General features: G+C 37.0%; 1 protein-coding gene across 2 annotated transcripts in view; it reads right to left on the reverse strand.

Annotated features, from left to right (window-relative positions):
- Positions 1–18,906, reverse strand: part of dhx36 (DEAH (Asp-Glu-Ala-His) box polypeptide 36) — a 51,435-nt gene that overhangs the window by 13,365 nt on the left and 19,164 nt on the right. For both annotated transcript variants that reach the window (XM_073850020.1, XM_073850021.1), the window contains exons 12-15: positions 6,254–6,341; positions 5,765–5,820; positions 5,521–5,585; positions 4,226–4,369 (exon numbers count right to left, since the gene is read on the reverse strand). In XM_073850020.1, coding sequence (XP_073706121.1) covers positions 4,226–4,369; positions 5,521–5,585; positions 5,765–5,820; positions 6,254–6,341 — 353 coding nt within the window. The remainder of the gene's footprint in view (positions 1–4,225; positions 4,370–5,520; positions 5,586–5,764; positions 5,821–6,253; positions 6,342–18,906) is intronic.

Below are 18,906 nucleotides of genomic sequence, written 5' to 3' on the forward strand. Positions count from 1 at the left end.
ATTTAGATATGAAGAAAAATCAAACATAGACAGGAAAGAAGGTAGACAGGAAGTAACAGAAAGCCTTTTTTCAACATCTTGGCCAGTATACCAAATTGTGGATCAAATTTTACGCCAACAGTCAAAGGTTTGTCTACGCTAGACTAGTCAAAGCTTGCTGATGTGAAAGTCAATTTGCTTTCCCATGAATAATGCAGCGCTATGGAGTTACTGTGGCAACGGAGTAATGTGTGTGTCAGTGTGTGGATATACACAGGTACAATGAGAGGGGCATACATTTAGACGTTTGCGAATGAGTATGAAATTGAAATGGTGTGTCAGAGTCTGTGCTGAGCAGCAAGGTAGATTCATGTAGAAGCTAGTGACTGACTTATTATCCTCCCTCTTTCATACAAACACACACACTCTCACTCACTGTCTAAAAAGCATGAGTCACTGTGCCAATTTAACCCCCTTCACGTAGACACCAGACAAAAATGCACACTGCTCTCACTCTCACACAAAGTGTTTTTAGATTCAGACCCCAAGATTTTTTGATTTTTAGATATTTTACCCCAAATGAAAATTCTGTCATTATTTACTCATGTTGCCTAATGTTACTCAAAACATATGACCTGTATGATTTTTTTTTCCTCTGTAGAAATCAATACAACAACAGTTGTACAAACTGTGTGAAAAGATGAATCTCAAAATCATACAGTAATTATTGGAAAAGGGTTCAAATACACAAAAACACTGAAAAACCAATGAAATTGTGGGACCTAAAGGATTTTTCAAGTGTATGTAAGCTTTTGAACGGTGTCATTTTTATAAATTCAACTACTATTTTCTTTTGTGGACTATAAGTTAACGTCTTTTGTCAAATATCTCACACAGTGCTTAATAAATAAATTAAATGCATTTTGTATTATCCCACTTATTTTGGTAAAATAATGAACATTTTGCAGATTCTGCAAGGTATTTAACCTTTTGACCTCAGCTGTATATATATTTGTCATACAGTGCCTTGCGAAATTGTTCATACCCCTTCATTTTTTTTCACATTTTGTTATGTTGCTGCCTTATGTTAAACTACTTTAAATTACTTTTTTCCCCACAAAAAAATTCCCAAAGCAAAAAATAGGTTTTCCAACATTTGTGCAAATGTATTAAAATTGTGTGTCTTTCTAAATCATACTCATTCAAATGAATTTGCCACAGTTTAACTCCACTCGAAGTGTAGTAACATCTAGAAGCAATATGAATGCTCCTGAGCTAAATTTCGAGTGTCCCAGAAAAGGGTATGAATACTTATGCAACGGGATCTTTTCAGGTTTTTTTTTAATACATTTGCACAAATGTTAAAAACCTATTTTTTGCTTTGCCCTTAGTGAGTAGGGAGTGTAGATTGATGTGGGAAAAAAGTAATTTAAAGTAGTTTAACATAAGGCAGCAACATAACAAAATGTGAAAAAAATGAAGGGGTATGAATAATTTAGCAAGGCACTGTAATTTCTTCAAGTTAAATCTAACTTTTATTTTGATGGTTTGTCTTGAAGATCTCAGAACAGGGCTCGCAAAATTTCAAAATCTCTGGTAGCCCTTCGGGCAGGTACTCTTTAGATTTTGGTAGCCCGAAAATAATTTAACTAGCCCAAATAAAAAAAATACTTTTTTTTTTTTTTAAATATAGAAAATCAGATAGGAGTCTTAAGGCCCGGTTTTGTAGATGGGATTTAGCCTAAACCAGGATTAGGCCATAGTTCAATTAGGACATTTAAGTAATTTTTATAACCGTGCCTTAGAAAAGAAACTATACTGGTGTGCATCTGGGGACAAAACAAAGGCGTTGATATATTTTAAGATCAGTCAGTCCAAGTTTCTTTCAGTTGAAACAGCTCAGATTTACATTTAATCTAGGACTATAGGTTTAAGCCTTGTCTGTGAAACTGGGGGTAAATGTCAATCAAAAATGTTTTCAATACACAAATATAAACAAATATCAAGGAATGAATTTTATTTCACTATTTGGCGTATCTGTAGAATTTTTAAATATAAATTTAAGGCAATTTATGACCCTTTTTAAGAGCTGCACAAGTAAAATGAACAGTATGAGTAGGACTGGACAATGTACGGTAGAATATTAAGCCATAAAATGGCATGATTTATAATTCGGATACAGGTTCACACAAAAACAAAATATCTTATACAATGGAATTTCAGCCTTTATACCATTAAAAGTATATAATTTATTATATTTAAAATGGTATACAAGAGTATATCATTTATTATATTTATTTAAAGCATATATTACCGTCTTAATTGTTTAGATTTTTAGAAGGCACATTAACTTCTTTCACATTTACAACTCTGTGTTTTCTGCATAAAACATAGGCCGATAGTTGCAATTTGACCATGGAAAAATGTGGAAATAAAAATTCATTTGTCACTAGGGGGCGCTTTAGGAGCGCTGAAATACTACGGTTTCCCTAGTAACGGCTGTATACAAAGCACCATTAACGCTGTTTTATCAGGCATGACATGAAAATGCCAAAGACACGTTTCTGAAGACAGTCTGTTCCCTTCAGATACATTCATATAAAGACATCCGTGCCGCGTTTTGACTTTGAAACGTGCAGCGTGCATATTTATTCAATGACATCATTGCCTTTTGAAGTTTAATCCAGCACTCTCGTCTTTCCGTCCCCAAATGTGCGACCTCCTAAATTATAATGAAGACTTTTCTTATACTATTTAAGATATTTAAAACTTTTTATGGCCTTAAATTTGATACAACTCAATTAATGAGTTTTTAAGGTCCTGCAGGAGCAGTTTAATTTATGATAGCCCGTCGGGCAGCCCAGTGACACATTCTGGTAGCCCGACTGGAAAACACAATAGCCCCGGGACGTCGGGCTAGCGATTTTGCGAGCCCTGCAGAAGATTGCAGTTTGTATTTGAAAGTAGTTTTTCCTCACATTAAAATGGTAAAAAATGTGAACTCTCAGAACAGCTCTAGAGAGGAGGTTTATGTGTTCATGTCCTTATTTATTGAGAAGGCAGATGCTGAAACACAGCCAGCGTCAGTGAGTTTGAATAGTAAACAAAACTATACCACTCTTTCTTACAGAGACTCGGAGAGCATGCAGATTTGTTAGCAACATGCACTGACTAATCTGTTGTCACGTTTATTTCATATTGAGTAAAAATGTCCAGAGCTTATTGCTGTTATCGACATTTATCGCAATCTCAATATGACACTGTTTATCAGCCAGCTAGGGTTGTGCCGATAGACAATAGTATCGTGTATCGACGATAGTCAGAAATATCGCCTGTTTCTGATGCCTTTGACAATAGTACAACGATTATTAATATTATCTGTCAAAAAGGCGCCTAACTTTACTGATGCAGCATGGAGAGTCGGTTCTAGGATGCTTCAGAAACTTGCTGCGGTATAAACACAAGCATAGAGTGCCCGCGTCGGAGTCGTAACGCGCCACAGACACACACAGTGAAAAAGAGATTTATTCATCATACAGTGTAGATAGATTAACTGATTATAACTAGAAACCGAAAGTAAACTGGAACCTCTCCGGCAGAACTACCTTCAGCGCTCTGTACACGCACAACTAAGTCACATGCCCAATAACACGACTACCCTTACAAAACGAATAAGGAATTTAGTACATAAATAATTAAATAAATTAGCACGATAGTATCGTGTAACGGTGATCTCACAAGCTGACGACAAGACAATATGAAAATTGCCCAACACTACGTCCAGCCATACATTATAACTGTCAAATAAAATTAATTATATTGTGATATTATTATTATTATTATTATTATTATTATTTTTCATATGACCTACCCCTAATTTTTTTTTATGGTTTGTCATCTTTTTTGCCAGTTTTAACATGAACCCTTTTATTATACTGTATGTATGTATTAAATGAATTAAATTAAATTTGAATAAAAATCACTGTGGAAAAGAAGCCCAATTCAAAAACAGTGTGATCTGCGAGGGAAAAAAAAGAAAAGAACAACATATTTTTTTTTTATTCCATAGCATTCCTGTGATACAAGCATCCTGAGAGGTTTGACATTCTTCCACAGAGTGCAATTCCTCTGACTAAAATTGGTTTTGATACTTGTGAATAGATTGGATAGAGCTGCTGATATATGGAGGGCATAACACATAAAAGAGAATAAATGAGGAGAGGGAAAGGGGAAGAAATATCTGTACCTGCCAGCACGGCCCTTCCTCTGTTTGGCATTGGCTAAGCTCACCCACTCTGCTGTCATGGTCCTGATATTGTTCTGGGTGTCAAAATGAGTTTCTTTAATCTTCCCTCCATCTATCACATACACAACATCATCTATCGTGATGCTAAAAGAGATAGAGATTGAAAGTGAGAGAAATATTACAACATATTACTGAAATCACAGAAGCAGAGGACAAAAAATATTCTCTGAAGACCCTGGTCATGATTCATCAATTTACATTATTCTAAGAGCAATATAATACAATATAATGCATTCAAAACAATAATTTTCGCCATCTTGGAAACTTTTCTGCTGCTGTAAAAAAGGATATTATATAACCATGGGTTGATTTTTCCTCCCATCCCCCAAGAATCCAACCAAATGCCATTAACATCACCTTCCCCTCAGAATGGCAAAGATCCAACAATCCAATCAATACCCATCAAACAAAATCATGTCCCATCCTACATGTTCTATTAATCGAGAAGCAATTTTCTCATATATAATTTCATTTTATAATATTTTTTATACTGCTGGTATACTACACTAACCAGATCTACACTAGTTTGATGTACATTGTGTCACTTGAGTCAAATATGTAATAATGACTGACGAAACATTCATGCATTTTGGGGTAAATAAGTAAGCCAATTTTGCAGTCAACAGTGTAAAACGTACTGAATTATAAATTGTCATGTAAATGCAACGTGATTGCAGTTTAATCTTGTCTTATACATTTTTAGAACCATGTATGATGAGAAGAAAATGATGACAAAGCTGACATAAGTATAATGAATCTCTAAAAGCTGATAAAAGTCCAATACCTTAATAGAATCCAGATGTTTATTACCAGAGATCAAACAATACAACGGCAGAACAGCCTGATGACACTGAGCGCAATTAAAAAGAGATTCACTCATGAATTTATTTATGAAACCCCACCAAATTCTGGCTGCTTTCAACTCTTTGTTGAGTTTGTTTATACAGATGATGCTTGAAGCCTGTTTTAAAGCTGTGTGCTAGTCAGTTGAGTTTTAATTAGCTGGCTCGAATGCCACTTGGCCATTGCATGTTTTCAACTTTTTGCATACTGACGGCATTAGCTAGAAAAACTGCGAAAACAGCGTTAATTATTCATTATCAAACAAATCTGACAAATGGTTTTGGATCTAGAAAAAGATTCATCATACAGTACAAGAGACAGAAAAGCACAAAACACACATACACAAAAGCATTTTTACAATCATGAGCGCACACACACACAAACAAGCCCACCTGGTTTCTGCGATGTTGGTTGCGATCACAATCTTGCGCATGCCCGGGGGTGGCTTTTTGAACACCTGAGGGGTGAGAGAAGCGAAGTGTCATTCATGAACATAATAGCACTATTGAAAGTCTGAGGCGCATGGACTTCACATGGAGCTTAGCGAATTCAATTCAGCAGTCAGATGGGAGGGAAAGATCACATTTGTGAGCTGTTGTGGGAGGCAGAGAGCTTGCCACAGCTGTCTACACTTACCTGAGTCTGAGACACTGTGGGCATCAAAGAGTGGAGGGGGATGATGATAAACCGATCTGAAAGAGCCGAGATTTGAGCAAATCAGAACACAAGTACTGTGACCGCTAACATACATGTATTTGTTCATTCTGCATAAAGACAAATGTAGCTGTGACAAATGTAGATTCATTTTGACATTTCAAGAACAACCAACCATTACCACTGCAAGTAAATCACTCACATATGCAACTAAATTTTATATTAGGCAACTAAATAACAATTACATTATATCTTTCTGTCTTTACAACACACTATTTCCATTAATACCAATGGATTTGCTAAATTTTCTGATGCACCGTGAACTATTTACCATGTAGAATTGACTGCTATGACTCATTCCAGCCTTGGCCAAGAAATGTAGAGCTACAAAAATGTACCTTCATATTTATTTACAGGTAAACCATCTTATTACAAACAGGGACTATGTGAATAAGAGACTGAAACATCTACCTGACTTAAACATCTGGTCAGCCATGAGCAAATCATTCAGGGAGCTGATGTTGTCCCATCCAGGAAGAAACACCAGAATCGCTCCATCCTGAAAGAAAGAGCAGCATCAGTGAGTCTACAGCTTTTTTTTTCTTCTTCTTTTCTCTCCAGAAGTTCAGTTTCTTTTTGAAAGAAATTAATACTTTTATTCAGCAACTGCATTAAATTGATCAAAATGTTTTAAAAAAAGTTAATAACATTAATAATGTGACAAATATTTTTACAAATAAATGCTGTTCTAATAAACTTTGTTGATAAAAGAATCCATTAAACACTTTCCATTGAAACATTAAGCACAACCATTTAACAAATGTTAAAAAGTTTCTTGAAAAAGGGAAAAAATCTAAGAATTCTTCACAGAAACCTGTGTGTTGGTGCCATACATTTGTGAGAGCAACCATTTTTGTGTTTCTTCTATATTTATTTCTATATTTATTCATTCATCATGTACTAATTTTATTATCCATTTATATACTTAGGCCCAATCCCAATTCTATTTTATACCCCTTCGCCTACCCCTCGCCCCTTCCCCTTGTCCCTTGAAACAAAGTGTAAAGGGGAAGGGCTAAAATATTTCCCCTAAGAAATGGGACACCACTACAACACTGTTATACGTCATCATAGGTTGTCGCTAGTTCCTTATGTTACGTCAGAGGACATGCGCAGATGTTTATCACTCATTCCAAGATGTCAAAAAATGTTGTCATGTTTCAAAAAGTACAAATGTACGGTGTACGCACCGTTCATTCACATGTGGCCGTAAGCAAAACAAACAACGCATTATCACATGCGCGGCAAATTGCTAATCAGTGTAGTGGTGCCTGGAGAAGTATATGCTTCATTTGTGAATTTCGTTTTCAACTTTCTATTTGAACGCGTTCGTTTTCGTTTTTATTATTATGTACTGATTTAGATTACTGGTGCGGTAGACTTAGCGGGCGCAGGTGCATTAGGCGCAATCATCAAATACATTTCAAAGCAAGCCGGCTCCACGGTCCTGACTGCATCATCACTGCCTTTATTGGGTGTTTTTAGCGAATATTTACATTTATTCACATGACTGGATGTGGTGGACTGCCATGATTTTGGCGAATGCAAGACACTACTGAATAATGCGCATCAGAGGGGATTTAAAAAGTGGAAGTATGTATACAGTATACCTGCGTACACCCTCCACTACACCACCGTTGCAAATTGCCGTGCCACTGGTCTTTCATGTTTCTAACATGCAGTCAAGTGTATATGACATAAAAATATATTTTGTAATATCGTGCAATCAGTGCTATCTGCTAGCAAACTTTAGCAATTTTTTGCAAACGTTTATTTACAAAACAACACCATAAACACAAACACAAGATTGAAGGTAATATAAATATAATGAAACATTGTCATCAAAATCCTTATTAAAGGCAAAAATTACTTATATTTACGAGTCTGCTTGCTTGAATGAGCAGCCATGTTGGAAATTTCTCTTAGCCCTTCGTTTGAAGTGAGGTCCTGAAAAATCTTCGTTTGGAGGGCTATCTGGCCCTTCCTCTTACCCCTACCCCTCCAACCAAAAGAGAAATGAGACACCCCTACCCCTTCACGTGAACGCGCCAAACGGAGGGGTAGGGCTAAGTGTAGGGGTAAGGGGTAGAATTGGGATTGAGCCTTATTCTATTGATTCATTCACTGATCAGTTATTTTGTATTATATTTTTCCATTGTTGTTTAATCGTATGATTGTGTGGTTTTCAAATGATACTTGTCCTTTCGAGTAGGAGGTAAGAGAAAGACTCCATTTCAAAGTTTTTAACATCAGATGTTGTAAAGCAATACTTTTCAATTGATATTGCTTATGGTGTAATAACACTTGTTGGATTTGTGGTTGACAGACAAAGTCTGAGCATTGAAACATATGCAAGATTATTCAATAATTTGTCTTTCTGCTTTTTCCTAGGTGATCATGTGACTGAAGTATTAATGGTTGCTGAAAAATCAGCTTTGTCATCACAGGAAAAAGTTATATTTTATATTTTGACAAGTGCTGTTTGAAAGTTTGTAAACCCTTTAAAATAAGTCCTGAAAGTAGACAAAGAGAACCCAATCAAAAAATGAGACAAAGGTATTTTCTGTCATTTGTTACATATCTGCCTGTTGCAAAAGTATGTGAATCTTAGCTTTCAGTATCTGGTCTGACCCCCTTTCGCAGCAATAACTACAGGTGACCGACTTGTAGGAGTTTTAGTCCTCAGTACAGGACCACTTCAACTCTGTGATGTTGGTGGGTTTCAGCCCATGAACTGCTTGCTTCAGGTCCTTCGACATAATTTCAGTTGGATTAAGGTCTGGACTTTGACTCTGCCATTCCAAAAACATCTGTTTGCAGTCGTTGTCTTGCTGAATGACCCACTTTCATTTGAGACTTAGCTCCCGGACAGATGTTCTGACATTTTCCATTAGAATTTGTTGGTATAATTCAGAATTTATTGTTCCACCAAGGATGCCAATTTGTCCTGGCTCAGATGCAGGAAAACAGGCCAAACTGTGATATTACTACCCACCATGCTTCACAGATGGGATAAGTTTCTTATGCTGGAATGCAGTGTTTTACTTTCTCCAAACATAACGCTTCTCATGTAAACTAAAAAGCACTATGTTGGTCTCATCTGTCAACAAAATATTTCTTTAATAGCCCTTTGGCTTGTCCACATGATTTTAGAAAGCTGCAGCAATTTTCTTTTTGAAAGCAGAGGCTTTCTTCTTGCAACTCTGCCATGCACACCAAGGTTGTTCAGTATGTTTGCGTAGGGTTATAAATTATATACCTTACAAATCTGATGAAATAGCACACGTTGGGTTCCCAGATAAATGTTATTATGAACCAAAACTCAAAATCACATGCAGAGATAGAGTTTGAGACGCTCCACACATGTAAATGATAACAGTTCTTGTTTAGCAACATTTACTGTGAACTGAGCCGATCTGAGACGCACGTAAATAACCTACACGCATGTAATTCATTGAAGCGCATATTTTAAACCTGCCTCGCATATTTTATATATATATATATATATATATTTAATTGAATCATAGCATTTGCAAATTTTTAATAGCATTATGCTTTATTATCATTTAAAATGGGTTTAATATGTGGAATGCGCCATTTCCGGTATTTTGTCAATTATTTGACATGGGCAAAATGCAATAGAGGATTTATTTTTATTTTTTTTTGTTCGACTGGGGTCTCTTTGTCTACTTTCAGGACTTCTGAAAATCGGATGATGTTTTGGGTCATATTTATGCAGATTTTTTTTTTTGCTTTTTTATGCAGGGTTTTAAGCAGCTACAGGTGCATCTCAATAAATTAGAATGTCGTGGAAAAGTTTATTTATTTCAGTAATTCAACTTAAATTGTGAAACTCGGGTATTAAATAAATTCAATGCACATAGACTGAAGTTTAAGTCTTTGGTTCTTTTAATTGATTTGGCTCACATTTAACAAAAACCCACAAATTCACTCTCTCAACAAATTAGAATATGGTGACATGCCAATCAGCTAATCAACTCAAAAGATCTGCAAAGGTTTCCTGAGGCTTCAAAATGGTCTCTCAGTTTGGTTCACTAGGGTACACAATCATGGGGAAGACTGCTAATCTGACAGTTGTCCAGAAGACAATCATTGACACCCTTTACAAGGAGGGTAAGCCACAAACATCCATTGCCAAAGAAGCTGGCTGTTCACAGAGTGCTGTATCCAAGCATGTTAAAAGAAAGTTGAGTGAAAGGAAAAAGTGTGAAAGAAAAAGATGCACAACCAACTGAGAGAACCGCAACCTTGAGAGGCTTGTCAAGCAAAATCCATTCAAGAATTTGGGTGAACTTCACAAGAAATGGACTGAGGCTGGGGTCAAGGCATCAAGAGCCACCACACACAGACGTGACAAGGAATTTGGCTACAGTTGTCATATTCCTCTTGTTAAGCCACTCCTGAACCACAGACAACATCAGAGGCATCTTACCTGGGCTAAGAAGAAGAAGAAATGGACTGTTGCCCAGCCCAGTGGTCCAAAGTCCTCTTTTCAGATGAGAGCAAGTTTTGCATTTAATGTGGAAATCAAGATCCTAGAGTCTTGAGGAAGGGTGAAGAAGCTCATAGCCCAAGTTGTTTGAAGTCCATTGTTAAGTTTCCACAGTCTGTGATGGTTTGGGGTGCAATGTCATCTGCTGGTGTTGGTCCAATGTGTTTTTTGAAAAACAAAGTCACTGCACCAGTTTACCACGAAATTTGAGAGCACTTCATGATTTCAAGATGCCGATTTCATTTTCCAGCAGGATTTGGCACCTGCCCACACTGCCAAAAGCACCAAAAGTTAGTTAAATGACCATGGTGTTGGTGTGCTTGACCAGCCAGCAAACTCACCAGACCTGAGCCCCATAGAGAATCTATGGGGTATTGCCAAGAGGAAAATGAGAAACAAGAGACCAAAAAATTCAGATGAGCTGAAGGCCACTGTCAAGAATACCACCTCAGCAGTGCCACAGACTGATCACCTCCATGCCATGCCGAATTGAGGCAGTAATTAAAGCAAAAGGAGCCCCTACCAAGTACTGAGTACATACACAGTAAATGAACATACTTTCCAGAAGGCTAACAATTCACTAAAAATGTTTTTTTATTGGTCTTGTGAAGTATTCTAATTTGTTGAGATGGGTTTGTTGGTGGTTTTTTGTTAAATGTGAGCCAAATCATCACAATTAAAAGAACCAAAGACTTAAACTATGCCTGTTCGGTGTCGGTGTGCCGGAGTCGGTGTGCACTTAATTTATTTAATACACGAGTTTTACAATTTGAGTTGAATTACTGAAATAAATTAACTTTCCCACGACATTCTAATTTATTGAGATGCACCTGTATATATTTTTGATCAAATAAATGTAGCCTTCGTTATCATAAGAAACTTTCATTAAAAATGTAAATATTAAAAAGAAAAACTTGCCAACCACATCACAACAACTAGAATACCTGGTGACCACACAGCATGGCATTACAAACCATGAAGAACACACCAGCAACCGCATAACACCCTTGCAGGCACCCATAACAGCCTAGCATCCAAATACCACAGCCCAATGTGTCATATGATTGTTTACTGCTTAATCCCACCACACAAACTAACTTGCACACAAAGAAACCATTACTGAGCAATAATGAAATGTTTTCATTTGGTGTCATTAGGCAAGTTCAGAGAAAATTTCTGACGATTTCTAAATCACCAGAAGCACAAATTTCATTCCCACACTGTGATCTGAGGGGTAATTTCTGTCCTAAAAATGGAGCCGCCTACCAAAGTCAGATAAAGTAAATCAAATCTATTAAGTTAGCAAAGGCAATCTGAGAGGTTTACCCTCATAAAAATGCAGTGTGTGTTGATGGAGGGGAGGAGGGAGATAAAACATGAAGTGTTCCCAAGCGGCCATGGTTCTATATTTAACACCCCAGCAACGTCACATCAAGGGTACATGACAAATTAAACAGAATCTACTTACTCTTGCAACGCATGCATGCACATGAGCATGTCACCGGTTATGCATGCCAACAGGAAAATGTTCGTGTATGTGTGTAAATGCCTTTCAAAACATTCTGTGACCCAGATTCCTCTGTGTAGAGCAAAACAAACCTGACATTAAAAGCCAAGTATTCCCAAATGTTATGGTTAATTATGAAATCTTTATCTCCCTTTTCCACTGTGACATCCAGGACTGTGACACTGATGATGCAAGCGGCCCTTTCTACAAAAGAAAAAAAAAAAAAAAAAACCTTGCTCTTCATTTTCCTCCCGCAAACAAAAAGAACAGGCATAAACAGAGACTGAGGCAGATGTGATGGGACTACTTCATACTTCACAATACTGAATGGGTTATTTAAGGGGTTACATTGTTGACCTAGACCTTAATTCTTTTTAGACACAAATTCCTGACTTTAAGGTTAGTGAAGAGCGAGCTAAAAGATTGTCAACAAGGGTGCTTAATCTCCAGACAACATTAGTTAAAACCACTTTTGATCCGTAATGTCATGGTTCGGCTTCGTAATTAGCCAATCGCAGTACTTTCCTCCTGAAAGACAACCCGCACTGCTGTATCTGACAGCAGCCAATCAATGCAAGTTAAGCTCTTGTCCAATTTCTCTCTCTTGCTGCACTTTTTTTATTAAGGATCAGAGGACTTTAAGTTTCTCATACAGCAATTAAGTTCCTAAAGTGCCCCTGTTATGCCTATGTCTCTCTAAACCCCTCCTTTCCATGAGCCTACTCAGCTCTGATTGGTCAGATGGTCCAGATGTGTGTCAGAAACAATACTCCCATTGTCATAAATCTGTATTTTGAATGCTCGATGGAAAATATGATTCAATGAAGACAGCTGGTCCAAATAAACTGGGTAATGACCATTCTTTCAAACCAAGCATTTTGTGAATCCTGTGTTGAACAACCCGAGATTACAGAAGCAGTTGTAAGTAAAATTACGTGTTTGAGGGCAGCTCAAGTGGCGGCCAACGTAGCACATAGACTGGCATTATGCAAATGTGTTACGCCATGACATATAGCCATCACATTCGAATGACTAACTACTCATTCACACTGTTCAGGGTCAATTATTTCTTTTGGGAGACAATAACTTTTATTTATTGTGCACTTTAGTCTACAACTTTGCAGATTGTTTACATTCACATTCAGCTACATTACATACTGCATGAAAGGCTATATTCAAAAGTTTTTGATCCAAGACCAATGCATCATAGAACATGTACAATGTTTAATATGTACTTGTCCAATAAGCCACGTCTTCAACTGATCTGGAAAATTACCTTCAATAATATAAGTACACTTATCAGCCACAACATTAAAGGCGCCTGCCTAATATTGTGTAATACCCCCTTTGTACTGCCAAAACGGTTCTAATGTGTCGAGACGTGGACTCCACAAGATCTCTGAATGTATCCTGTGGTATCTGGCACCAAGACATTAGCAGCAGATCCATAAAGTTTTAAAGATGAGGCCTCACCTCCATAGATCTCCATAGAGGTTTGTCAGGTTGTGTGGAATGTGCTGGACCAACACATCGTATAAAGTAGGGAAAATAATTATTTGATCCCTTGCTGATTTTGTATGTTTGCCCACTGACAAAAAAATGATCAGTCTATAATTTTAATGGTAGGTTTATTTTAACAGTGAGAGAAAGAATAACAATAAAAAAACTCAGAAAAACGCATTTCAAAAAAGTTATAAATTGATTTGGATTTTAATGAGTGAAATCAGTATTTCAGACGTTTCTAGTTGGCCGTCAGGTTTGCACACATCTCAGGGGGGATTTTGTCCCACTCCTCTTTGCGGATCCTATCCTTAAATCATTAAGGTTGAGGCTAATGTTTGCCAAACTCGCAAACTTCAGACAGGCCTGTATATGTGCTTTCTTGAGCAGAGGAACCTTGTGGGTGCTGCAGGGTGCTTCACTTCATGTGTTACCAATTGTTTTCTTGGTGACTATGTTCCCAGCTGCCTTGAGATCACTGACAAGATCCTCTAGTGTAGTTCTGAGCTGATTTCGCACTGTTCTCATCATTGAAACTCGACGAGGTGGGATCTTGCATGGAGCCCCAGACCGAGGGAGACTGACAGTTATTTTGTGTTTCTTCCATTTGTGAATAATCGCACCAACTGTTGTCATCTTCTCACCAAGCTGTTGGCGATGGTCTTGTCCCTGACATCCTTGGACAGCTCTTTGGTGTTGGCCATGGAGAGTTTGGAATCCAATTGATTGATTGCTTCTGTGGACAGGTGTATACAAGTAACAAACTGAGATTCTCAGCTTGTTGGATATATTAAAGACACCTGGGAGCCAGAAATCTTGCTGATTGATAGGGGATCAAATACTTATTTCACTCATTAAAATGCAAATAAATTTATAACTTTTAAAAAAAAAAAATTTTTATTGTTGTACTGATCATTTCTTTGTCAGTGGTTAAATGTACAAAATCAGCAGGGGATCAAATTTTTTTTCCCACTGTAGATGCTCAATGAGATTGAGATCTGGGCAATTTGAAGGCCAAGACAACACATTAAAATCTTCGTAATTCCACAAACCATCCTGAACCAGTTTTGCAGTGTGGCAGTCTGTGTGTGCAGTCAGAGAACATCACTGCCTTGGATGGGTGTATGTGGTCTGCGACAATCTTTTAGGTACATGTCAAAGAAACGTCCACATGAATGCCAGGACCTAAGGTTTCTCAGCTCATTATTGCCAGTAGCATAACACTGCCTCCACCAGTCTGCCTTCTTCCCATAGTGCATCCTGCTGTTATCTGTTCCCCAGGTTAATGATGCACAAGCACACAGCCATCCACCTGATCTAAACGAAAACATGATTCATCAGACAAAGCAACTTTCATCCATTGCTGGATGGACCATGTTGCCATTGTATGTGCTTTCAGTGATGGACAGGCGTTAACCATCATGGCCACTATGACTGATCTAAGACTACACAGCCTTGTACATGGAAAAATGTGATGCGCTGTGTTTAGACACCTTTTTATCATGTTTTTTTTTCTGCAGTTTGAGCTATAGTAGCTCTTCTGTGTGACGCGACTAACCTTTGATCCCCACATCCATCAGTGAGCCTTGGGTGCCCATGGCACTGGTGGTTCACTTCTGGTTCAAAGTCACGCAGATGCTTGCCCATTTTTCTTGCTTCCAACACATACAATTCAAGAACTGTTTACTTGCTGTCTAATATATCCCACCTCTTGACTGGTGCCACTGTAACAGTACAGTGTTATTTACTTTACCTATAAATGGTTTTAATGTTGAGTACATTTGTTCATTTAAATGATTTATTGATTTGTTTTATTTTAACTACATTTTAAACATTAAACTTTTAGGGGTTTAAACATAGACGTTCAGGGCCTATTAATTTTTTTATTAAGTTAAAAAGTAATTTCCAATTTTGTGTTTGAATTAGTAAATTATATGACACCAAAATAAAATCAGCAATTCAATAGCAGTCTTTCTTGCTGCACAAATGAATGCAGTAAGACCAAGTCAAAATCTCCATTTGGTCCTAAAAGTCCTTTGCGAAACATTTAGTATATAATTCCTGTAGTTTCTAGGGGTGTAACGATATTACAAACCGAACCGAAATATCGCGATACACCAACCACGATACGTATCGCAAAACTCTCGTGGTGTACCGCGGTACTCTCACGCCCCCTGCTGCCCATTGTTGAGGCTGACGTCACTTGTCTCTAACTAATTTAACCAATTTAAACACATCTTTATTTTATCACATTTGATTAAATTGTATTAGTACTGATGAGCTTTTGTTCTAAATTTTGTTCTAAATATTATATTCTAAAGTTAGTATTTTCCAAGTGCATGCCAAGTGCATTTTATTCCGTGAATGACGACCGTTGTAACTTAAGCAGCCTAGCGATGTACTTTTTTTGCCTCAACAATCGCTTTATTGTTATATAAAGTGTGTGTGTGTGTGTGTGTGTGTGTGTGTGTGTGTGTGTGTGTGTGTGTGTGTGTGTGTGTGGTGTTATTTGTATAACTTACAGTATACATATGGCCTTTATTTTAACGCCTTATGGAAAGAGTAGGTCAGAAATACGGGGGTAAGTTCCTTTACGTATGGCTTTGTAATGTTTTGTCAAAATTAGATAATTTCATACAAAAATTGATCTTTTAAGGGCATATTTTTTCAAGTAAATGTCTGCGACGTGCCGAATCCAACGATAGATCCATATGTTTTATGTTGAGCATTTTCGCGCTTTTTTCCTTGAGGTAACTTATCTGCATTAGCTAAAACGCTATGTCCCTTACTTTAATAATGTTAAACCACAATATGACTGGTATGTACTATTGTTTATTACTTAAATGTAATGTTGTCTTAGCTACAGTATGTAAAGTTAGACTGAATCTCTCGTGGTGTATGTGGCCGTTCACATGTCGCGTTTTTAGCGCACTGAAGTTAGTTATTTCAAATGTAGATGCCAATATACGCTCATAATGAAAGCTCGTTTTTTCCAGGCGCTGGACATAGTTGCTTAGCAACGGCAGACGCCATGTGAGAGCAAGCTGCGTTTTGGAAAGAATGAGAAAGCGACGCGTCTTGCGTTTTCACGCGTTTTTAGGCGCGGCATGTGAACGGCCCCTTACTCTTCCTCTGTTTTAGTGAATGCCTGTGTTGCATTACAAACTAGGAGACCAGTATAAACCTTAAACTAATTGAACCACATTTGTTTTTCAGATTTGATCAGATTTCATAAGACTTTAGGAAGCTATATCCAGAGGCAGACTTTTTGAAGACTGGGCTACAGTTGCAGACCTAATTCTTGCCAGTGCTCAGCAAGGTGCATTCCTGGGTGACATGAATTAAGGTAAGCTTTTTCTTATAATATGTCAATCTATAAAAACAATATGCAACTGTATTTGACACACATCAACTGGTAAATACAATGGTACAGTAACACTTAACTAGTTGCTTATTAGCTTGTATTGGCTGTTAATTAGTACCTATGAAGCACATACTGATGACTTGCATGAGCATATTCTAGATCCCTGAATCTGACCCCATACCTAAACTTAACCGGCAATAGTTGAATGAGGGTGGGAATTAATTTGCATTATTTAAAGGAATGAAGAAATCTTCATATGAAAGTGTTTCAGTTTGTTGTTTTGATTATAAAATATGTTTCACAGTTTGCATATTATTCCTATGGTTTAGATGCTAAAGGGGGAAGTGCTTTCAAAGTCCTGCCCACTCTGGATAAAAGGTCTTCAGACCCACAACCACGGAATCCTGGAGGCCATTCATTGACGTACAACCTGTAAGTTTTGTTTGACGTTTTCTGCTCTAATAAGGGTGTATGTGTGTGTATATATATATATATATATATATATATATATATATATATATATATATATATATATATATATATATATATATACATATACATATACATATACATAAACACAGTGGTGGCCAAAATTATTATAACTGTTGTATTTTCACCAGCTAAAAAATGATTTTAAGTCAGTGTTTGTTATCTTTTGCTGTAGTGTGTCAGTAAGAAATATCAGTTTACATTTCCAAACATTCATTTTGCCTTTAATTGTGATAATCCAGTGAGGTTTTTGTTTGCAAAACAGCCAGTCCTCCACACAGAGATCTGATCTCATCATCATCCAGTCTGTCTGGAATGACATGAAGAAACAGAACAAACTGAGACAGACTAAATCCAGAAGAACTGTGACAACGTCTCCAAGATGCTTCAAGAGACCTACCTGCAAAGTTACCTGAAAAACTATGTGCAAGTGCACCTAGTGTAGGGCAAAAGTTGCTTTAAACGCAAAAGGATGGTCAAACCAAATGTTGATTTAATTTAGTTAATCAAGGTTAATTGATAAAGAACATTTATGACATTATTTTTGACAGCATCAATTTATGACATTTTTAGACAAGTGCTTAAAACTTTTAACAGTACTGTAGCTTTGCAGTTAGGTCTCTTGGAGCATCTTGGAGACGCTGTCACAGTTCTTCTGGATGATGATGAGAACAGATCCTGTGTGGAGCACTGGCTGTTGTGCAAACAAAAATGTCATTGGATTATCACAATTAATGGCAAAATGAATGGAAATGTAAACCGATATTTCCTACTGACACACTACAGCAAAAGAGAAATCACTGACTTAAAACCTTATTTAGCTGGTGAAAATACTAGTGTTCTAATAATTTTGACCACAACTGTATGAAAAGTTGAGAAGCAAAATGAGCATTTATTTCATGCCTCTGTGTTTATGTTCATAAAATACACTTAACTTAAAATGCTAGTTATGTTGCAAGACTAAATGCCGTATAATTAACAGGTGGGGACCAACATGGTGGATTTGAGCCTTGGGATGAGACAACAACATTTCTAAACCTTCGCCATTGTTCCAGACCATGCCATTGAAGCGGACTTGTTGCCTGGGAATTTCTCCAGCTTGCAGTATATCATATTGATGGACATAAGTCTTCATGTGTGAAGTTTTTGAGGGCAAAAGTTTTTTTTCTTGGCCACTTGTAACATGTTTTAAATTGTAAGAATTGTCTGGTGGACTCTTTGTTTGGCTTAGTTTTAATGGCACAATGTTTGGAATGATTCTAATGTGGTAATAATTCATTTTTGAGTGTTCTGCTGCTGCAATGTTGACATAAAGAATGTGAATATATTGTGCCTTGTTTACAGTTTTGTGTTTAAAAGAAACTGATCTACTAAAACTGTTATTTGTGTCTGTAAGGGTTGGACAAAATGTGTGACAGCTACACCTATTTGAAAACTGTATTAAAAAGAAATATGAAAACTCATTAAATTGACATTTACAGATGCATTTTTTGTGTTGTGTAACTGTATTACAGGAAAACAATAATAATTTTACATTCTTTTGTGATTTATATATTATTATTGGTAAATATAAAGGTAGCAAGGCAATTAGACAACAAATAACCCAATATTTAGGTAGTGTTTAACCCAGCAACACAGTTAATCTGACCCACTGGTTGGGTCAAATAAACAACCCAGCATTTTGGGTCAAA

Source organism: Garra rufa, chromosome 11 (assembly GCF_049309525.1).
Source record: "Garra rufa chromosome 11, GarRuf1.0, whole genome shotgun sequence".
Taxonomy (NCBI): Eukaryota; Metazoa; Chordata; class Actinopteri; order Cypriniformes; family Cyprinidae; genus Garra; species Garra rufa.